Below are 9,242 nucleotides of genomic sequence, written 5' to 3' on the forward strand. Positions count from 1 at the left end.
CCTTGCCTGTCAATCATCCGCCTAGGTCCCTCCCACAACTTCCTGTTCCTCAACAACCAAACTTGCTGCTTGGACACTTTTGTGACAAAAGCCCATTTTTACCGTTTCTTTCTGCACCAGACACAAAGCAAACGTGACGGCAATGTTCGCGAAAAAGCGTGGCGGACATTATTTACCCTAGGTCCGGTTTTGGACGTGCCGATGCGCCCGGTCCATCGCCTCGGGAGGTGGGCGAACATCCCCAGATTCCGATTCCACTTTGTTGTATGCGCGTCTCCAGATCTCCTCAGACCCGAACAGATTCGGTCCGGACTCGTTTAATCTCATTAATCCACAACAGCCAGTTTAGATGCACAGAACAGAACAGAACGGGACAGAACCGCCGGCAAAATCCCGGTCCAGCTCGCTCCGCTGCAGGTATAAATCCGCTTGTTTCTTCAGGTATGTCGTGGGCTTGAGCTCTGCAGTGATTGGCTCTGGTGCGCACGTGGCCACGGTGTGCAGTGATTGGCTCTGGTGCGCACGTGACTGTGGTGGCTCCGGTGGACAATGCTCGGCGGAATTTGTAAAGCATTTATGAAATAATTTATTCACGGTATCATTGCAGTCCAAACAAATGCTTAGATGCACACCACTGAACCACGCAGCAGCCATGTTAAAAGTCTCAGGTCAGTGTGATCCTGATCCGCAGAGATATTTGACTAACAGACACATACACACACACACACACACACACACACACACACACACACAGACAGACAGAGATTCCTTGTATTTATAGATAGATGATTCTGCCACTTATCTTCACAAATTAACTGATTAATTTAGTCAATAAAATGTCAAAAAAACTTATCAAAATGCTCATTTGAAAATACTTGACTCAATTGGTAATTTACAAAAAAATGTATACTGCTGGATCCACTAATCCATTATGAATTAATGGATTATGTGGACATTGTCATCTACCAATTCAGCAGACATCACCTAACCCCAAAACCTGTTCCACATAGCATGCATCACACACACATCATGTATGGAGTGAGGTGGAAACTACAAAAATCAAGAGAGCAGATGCACTGACTTTTTTAGTCAGAAACCTGTAGTGTCTGAGCCCAAGCTGAGGAAACTCTGATGACACTATTGGGGTTTGCTTTCTCAAACAGGACAAGCTCCTCCAGAGCGACAAAAGACCTGTGCAACTTATTTCACAGCCTAAGAAGCGCTAACCATAACTATAAAAAAATATATATCTTAGTGTGTAAAGCGCCTCTTTAAATTCGAAATGGGTGATTTTGCATGTAATGACATATAGGCCTACTAAAAAAGTAATGCGTACATGACATGTTTATTTAATCCCTGAGTAAATGCACCACAGCTTTGTAATGCCTCAGCTCCTTAGACTACCATTCTCTGTCGTTTTTACTCTTGATGTGATTTACTGATTCCTTTAACTAGTCTGCTTTTTTTAAACACTTGCTTGAGGCCTCAGCTGGACAAGACTCCTACAAGTTATGTTTAGAAAATATTTGCATTCACCTCAGTAGCCTTTTGTGCATCAACATTATGTAAAAATGATCATAAATATTCAAACGTCAGTCGAATTTGACTCATTTCACTTGTGCAGCCAGATTGTTGAACTGTACCTAGGCCAGTATGTTGCTTTCAACACAGCAGATTGCAGCCCACACCCACCCCCTCAACACCCCTCCCCAATCCCTCTAGAGATTTGGAATGGCAGGGTGCTTACTTGACATCCCATCAGTTGGCGGCACACTAACAAGTAGGCCATAAACCTTTTTTCTCTCTTTGATTACACTAAGTGCACGGAGGCCAGATGCGACCCAGCCCAGTCATCTGTTGGCTTGCCAGCAGAGTCACTGTGGACTGGCGTGGGCAGGAGGGGGAGGAGGAGGAGGGGGGGTCACTTGGGGTCCCCTCCCTTCAGGAATAAAGCCATTGTTCTTCATTACAGCAGCACAGGCTGCTGGGGGGTACAGAAGGAGAACAAGTCCATTTCCACACCTGTTTTCCATCACCAGGGCTCCTACCGGCTTGACTCCAAGCCAAACCCCTTGGTACGAGGATTCAACTGAGTCTGATATGTAACTGAAGGTGCCTGTAGGCAATGTTTGGCGCCAGTTCACTGTGGTAACATAAATGTCCATTTGCAGACCATGACGGAAAATAAAATAAAATAAATAAATAAAACTGTTCACTTAATTGTTTTTGTCAGGACAGAAAAGTCCGTGCATTGAGGTCACTACACAGCACTAAAACTACAAAGAAACTGAAGGCATATCAGCACCAAAAGAGCTTTTTATTACTTTAGTGAACATGGTATTAACAAGTTAACTCATCCGTTTCAGGTACAACAGATATTTGTGCCAGAATAAACGTCTACTGTTAGAGAACATTTTGCAACATGGATATTCTATACAATCAATAAATAGTACTACGAATATATCAGTTATTGGCATATGCCATATATGTACAGAATATATTACACAATATAATGCACAAAAGCATGCTTGGATACTACCACCCTTCTTTATTCCCCAATATCGGAGTCGGTATTGGCCCCATAATCCTGCATCTTTCAGGCAGCGTGTGATACTTGCCAGAAAGGGTGCCTCATTTAAGGCCGAGTATATTAGTCAAGTTGATGAATAAAGTAGGACTGCATTTTGTGCAGCAATCACAAAGAGGCACGATACAGCTAACGCAGCTACATCCATCCCTGCAGAGGACAATGATATTAAAGGTATTAGGGCTGGTCTTATGACATATCATGATAACCCAAATCTAAGACAACACTCCGTCTCATCACAAGTACAATATAATAACTATATATTGCCCAGTCCTGGTGTATTTCATATTATAGCCTACAACCAAGATCAGCATGCTCGTGCTATACTAATAAGTACTCTGGGCATGTCTATTTCATGAAGTACCAGACAAATTCTGAAAACATTGACTCTGTGCACCAATGTGAGGATTTTCGACTTTACTCTTTTTAATTGCATCATTAACTGAATACAATTGGGTTTGGACTGTTTGCCCGACAAAACAATGCAACAAAGCAGCGTGACTATGTCTCTCAGAGGACTTTTGCTGATGAATTTTGTGGATGAAATTAATCATTAGTTTTAGCCGTAATTAGAATCATTTCAGCTTCAGGGTTTCAAACTGAAAAATTAAACAGGTAAGACATTATACAAACTGCATCATATCCACTCCATAGACTTAACAACACTCTGATAGTACTCTCTGGTTCAGTTTTACACTTCGCTATTGAATTTTTTATACATTTTGCACAAGTGACAAATCTGAGCACTTTGAAGACCTGTGTGGACTATTACACAACACTTAACCACTATATCACTTCTACTTCAGGTCGTAAATCCATCATTAGCTACACAACAGATTTCAGCTTCTGAGTCTGAGTGAGCAACATGCTGGTCTGTTAAACAGGAATGATATATGTGTATACCTTGCTCAATAACCAGTAAACAGATTCGATGTTCAGAGTTTAATATCATGCTTCACCTTCTCACTTTTTGGCTTTAAGATCCAACAAATCTCTTTGGAAGGCAGCATGGAGATCAAATCATAGATGAGCTTTCACTTGGAAGGACAGGATGTAAACAATTACATCTGAGATCCGTTCTGTACTTAAGGCGTACAAAGGCGAACTCCCACTAAAGCTTTGACAATTTAAATATGAAACCTGTGTCAGGTCCATTATCATAGAATTTTTTCCATGTTTAAACAATGTCACGATATATGACATTGGGATAGTTTAATCATCAATGACGAAGCAATATAAGCTGTGAAATCAGGCCAACAGCCACTAGCGTAAAAAAAAAAAAGATGCTTAGTTATTATTAGTTTATTATTATTATTATTAATACAAGGTCTTTTATATTACAGCCCGTTCACCAGGATAAGGGATATGGTTTTTGACAAGACATTGAGACATCTCCAGCTGTGTTTATGGTGACAAAAACACGTACTTTAAGCCAAAATATTTCACAACAAGAACTAGAAAACTGAACCTAAAGGAACTTGCGAGATAAAGGAATTTAAAGTTTCAACATATCAGTGGTTTGCAGAAATGAACATAGCCAACATTCATACTGATCACTAGCCGTTTTTATACTGGGCAGCAAGCCGCCAATTTGGCCGTCTTTTTTGCGGCTCGGTCCGCGGTTTTAGACAGAGGGCGGCAAATTGGGGGTCTGTTTTGGGCCGCCAATTTGCCGCCTCGGAAAAACGAGGCGTCAATGTACCGGCAACTGCATGAGATGGGCGGAGGTGTCAATGACCCACAGCCGTGGAGTTTTAAAACCAGGAAACAGCTGATCACAGCAGTCAGTCCATCACATCAAGATGAGCAACTGGACAGCCGCTGAGATCCAGGAGATGCTAGTGTCTCCTCGTTCTCTGAAGCTGTTTTGTCCGCTTGGTGTTGTAGCGACAAGATACGAACGGTCGCTATTTTCAAATTAAAAGGCCCCCGCTAAGAACCCAGCTCTAAACTCCAATGGGGTGCAATGTAAAGCTCTTATTTTGAAGACAAATACACATCACATGTTTACGCCTATCCCAGCGGCGGCCAAGTGGCGGCTTTTGGAAAAGGAGGAATATTACACCTCCGTCTTAGAAAGACAGGGCGGCACATTGCCGCCTTTACATTGGAGCAAATGTGCCACCTTTTCTATCTAAAAAGGGCTACTGTCTGCTACTATACTGCACTCCGGCACTTTGGACTTACTACTGACTCACAAGCAGTATATTTAAAGCTACTTTATATATACTACCTCGAAAAAAAATGCTTTGTTTACTGTTAATGAGCTGTTAGTTGCTGTGCTTTATAGTGTACATTATGTACATGTGCCTGTATGTTGTACCACAGCTGAGAGACCACAGTTTACATCTGAGTATCAGAATAATTACAATAAAACTGAGTTGAATGGAATAAAAAAAAAGGAATAACGTTGCTAAAATGTACTTTTTTGCTGTACCTGAGTCAACCAAGCTGTAACAACAATGCCAGAAGAAAACAGGTGAATTAACTCAACACGTTACACCACTACAAAGTAATAAGCTCCAAAGGGATCCACCCCGGCGATCGTCTAAGGAGAGCATGATTATTTCCTCTCTAAAAACAAAGGACCTGAAATTTCAGACTGTCAGTGGTAGATATGTTAGATCATCCGCCAAAGTTCAAACGTACATACACCACAACTGCAGCTTCCTGAGATACAGATAAGAAACATCACCAGTATCCAAGATCAATCACACAGGAACTGCATTAAGTGTGAAAAAAAAACAGCTAATGTTTACTAATACACTAACATACCTATCAATGAACTAGTCATGTTGGCATGCAACTGTCCTGCACTCACAGAACAGCCGCTGCTCTTACATGCACAATCACACCCATTGCGTAACTTCACAAAAATGAAAGCGGAGATGCCTTTCACTTTAGTTGATGGATTGCCTGAGCAGGTTTTCAAGTCTGAGCAAGCATGTGGTCAGAGCCTGCTGCATAAGCACTCCGTTATAACACCTGTGAAGTGCCATGGCCCTGGTATTCCAAAAGTATAATCTACCATTACAATTGGACTTGCTAAATATTTCCACACAGAACCATGACAGAATCGAATAAGACATACATTTTGATAACGCAGCACCACGCGTGCCTAAATTACAACAGGATACAAGATAATGATATGGCAGTCAGTACTAGCTGTATGATATTTCTTCTCTCTTACCTCACAAAACTTTTACAGAAAAGTGCCTTCACTTTTAAATAACCTACACTATAAAAATATCTTGATTAAAATGTATGAATTAACAAATCACAATTTCATTAGAAGCAGAAAACCCACACACAAAATTTCATTGCCATGGCCAATTTAAAGTCTTATTAAATGTAGAATCTACACTGATGACTGCAATTAGACTTATTTATAATTGTAAGCAGAAATAATTAAGATATGAGAATATATAACACCTCTGTGTGTACATATATTGGTAATTATACGATAATGTGTTTTCTGGTGTCATCTCTAATTAACACAATAAAAATGTGATTTTACATTTCTTTCTTGCCTCAAAATAGAGAGGAGTTCATCTCAGAGTTCATTTAGAGCCCCTTTACCTTCACAGAAAGAATACCACCTAAGTCAGTTTCACAAAAGCACATTTTGAAGATTTATGCCTGCTGAGTCCGTTGCATGTATTCTGGACATATGTACATCAATGACTGACCAAATGCATCACTTATTAACTTATTTCCAATGGATGAACATGATCTCTGGGGGGTCCACTGTATCCTCCAAGTCCTCTAGAACAAGAGCAGTGGCAGTCGAACGCAGTGAACTGTGAATGCTTTCTCATAAATGCATTTTTCATTTGGAACACTTGTGTGATTTGATGACCATATGAGGCAAGCCCAAGTGCCAAAATGGAACTAACAGTTGGGGTGAAATTAATTAATGCAGCGTGACTGCGGTGCAATTCTGATCAGCATAGCACCAACTTCATTTTTTATTTGTACTGAGGAGGGAGAGAAAAAACATCCTGCAATGCTTAGCGAGATGTGAGCACACAGTGTGCGCTGGAGGTAAATAATTGATATGCTTTGTGCAAGCGTATCCCTGAGCTTTGTTTGAAATCAGTGGAGCCATTTCAATGAAGGTAAAAGCAGCGCTGCCCAATGCCCAAAGAACAACAAAGCCTCCCTCAGTTCGCCGGCGCTTCACAGAACTGTTTAAGTGACTTGGCGCATGAGAAAACATCATTGTGCGTCCATTTTTAATGGAAATGGATGGAAACGCTGCATGGATTAAGCCTGCAGGATAATCCACAATGTGACAAACGTCGACATCTGCCGCCCTGTCATTCTCACTGTTGGGAGGCTCGAACTCAGCAGAAAAAGGGTTTATATTCTTACGGGGAGCCGCTTCGCGCTGAATAACTTTGTGTTGGTAAGCGCTCATGACGGGACTGACTTGACATGAATGTGTGCTGTAACAGCAGCAAGTGCGCTGAAATCCGCCGCAAAGCCACAGTTTAAAGCCAGTTATATAATTGGGTAACCTATTTGTAATGTTTTTTTATATATATACAGCGCTGCCCCGACTACTATTATTGCACTACATCTTCATCGTATCAATGCGCAAAGATGAACAACCCCGGAGGCGAGTGTACATCTCCGAGTAGTTCACGACTCACGGAGCACACATCCTTATAATACGCTGGCAGCGTGGGTCACAACACTTTCTCCCGTCTCAGTCGGGGGATGTAACGCGTGTGCCTGTTCCGCAGCCCGCCAACTCACCAACCCCGCTCGCAACATCGCCGAACATTTAAAAGCCACACGCGTAAAAGGGGAAGTAACGATAATGTCGCTGTGATTCACTCCTCGGCAGCTTTATCTGTAAAGCCATCCTCCTCTTGAGAGCATCTGACTCACATTTCGGCCACTACACCCGAGCGATCCCCCTTTTGTTATGTTTCCGTGCACGGTGCCAACGCGAATCCATCCCCGATGTTACGAAAAACACAGCCCCGGAACGTGATGGGGAAACCACGCGAATTAATCTTCTCGTGTTCACCGGAAAGAGTATCTCGTAGGGGGACATTTAAAGCGTTGGGTGGACCACTCTGAGGTGCTTTTCATTCCGGCGTGTACCCAGAACAACCAGTGGCACTTCTTTCATTCACATTGCAACTTTCATAACGGGCTCGTCCGTTCTCGTAACAGCCTCAGCAGCGAAATCCACGAGAGGGGGGGACGATAGTGAACAACTAGTAAAAACTGGGATTAAACAGCTGCTGACTCGGGGGATGTCTTAGAGCCGAACTGTCAACAAGGCACGTTATCACTGTGGGGTTTTTTTCTCGAGTTCCGTCCTAATGTGTGCAAAACATTCGGCTCAGTGACGCCCAGTTAAATCCACGCAGTTTTGAATGGAGTTTTGCGGCAGCATATCCTCAAAAACTGCACGTTGTCGTTGGGGGGGGGTTGCTGCATGTTCTACTTCAACGCACCGCTGTTCTCCGTGATTCGCAGCAGCCTGCCACAAAAGTAAACCAAGCTAGCGGACTGACGGGACAAAAAACAGCCATTTAAAACCTGTTAACTGCATCTGTCTGTGGCGACCAAAGACCACGACATTAGTTCTCTCCACGGCGGAACTGGGCGCATTTAAGAGTTTGCAGCTGTGGCGGCGGCAAAAGCGATTTATAATGATGAGCTGACCAAAGTGATGCATTCATCGGCAGCGTCTCCCCGTAACGCCTGTTTGTACAGCCTGCATGACACACACGCACAAATGTCCTCTTTTGAATTGTGTATTTTAAACTTTACGGACAGTTAGCTTCTCCTACTTGCTCCGCAAACGTCAAGACTACATCCCAACGGTCCGCCGCGCACGTTCAAACATAGAATAAAACAAAAAAGGACATTCCTGCATGTTTATCCGTGAAAATACGCCAAGGCAGTGTGTTTTCCGCTCAGACAGCAAAGGTTAAGAAAAAAAAGTCCTACCTTTGTGAAGAGCCGCTTGAAACATGAATAAAAAGAGAATAGTCGCGAGAGAGCCGCTGCCAGTGTTCGCCATGTTGGACACCTGCTTCAGTATGGCAGAGAGAGGCGGCTTCACCTATAGCTACAGCGGGACTCGCTTAATGAGATGCGAGCGAGGGAGGGAGGGAGGGAGGGCTCTGTTTATGATATTCATTTAATACCGCCGTTTGATGATGAGTCACGTCGCTCGTGATGAACGTGTCTTCTTTTTATATTTCTTCAACTCTGTCAAGGTTCTTATATTGACAAAAAAAAAGAAACTCAGATTCTCTAGCTTTTATCGACGTGTTGTGCTGCAGGAGTGGTGAGGAGTATGTGTGTGTGTGTGTGTGTGTGTTGAAATTAGATGGGTCCCATCCTCATCATGGGGAAAGCGTCCAGGTCCTGTTGATTTAAAAAAATTAAAAAATAAAAAATAAAAATAAAAAGTCTTTTGGCATCCCAAAAACTGCACTGATTAAGCACCCACCTGCAATAACTAGGGATATTTTTCAGATGAGCAGGGACAGACATGGGTACTGAGGCCCCCTCACCCTCACCCCCATGATTCAGCGCCTGTGCCTCTCAGATTCAGGATGGAATTAAGCATCGGAGCAGACAGATGCAAGGAAAAGAGGGTACTATTTGATATATGTTTATTTCA

General features: G+C 42.7%; 1 protein-coding gene across 4 annotated transcripts in view; it reads right to left on the reverse strand.

The window, feature by feature from the left end:
• cadm1a (cell adhesion molecule 1a) overlaps positions 1-8,724 on the reverse strand; it is a 442,188-nt gene extending 433,464 nt beyond the window's left edge. For all 4 annotated transcript variants that reach the window (XM_030437926.1, XM_030437924.1, XM_030437923.1 and 1 more), the window contains exon 1: positions 8,561-8,724. In XM_030437926.1, coding sequence (XP_030293786.1) covers positions 8,561-8,633 — 73 coding nt within the window. In that variant the 5' untranslated portion in view covers positions 8,634-8,724. The remainder of the gene's footprint in view (positions 1-8,560) is intronic.
• Positions 8,725-9,242: the final 518 nt, after the last annotated feature.

This window comes from Sparus aurata, chromosome 13 (genome assembly GCF_900880675.1).
Source record: "Sparus aurata chromosome 13, fSpaAur1.1, whole genome shotgun sequence".
NCBI classification, from domain to species: Eukaryota; Metazoa; Chordata; class Actinopteri; order Spariformes; family Sparidae; genus Sparus; species Sparus aurata.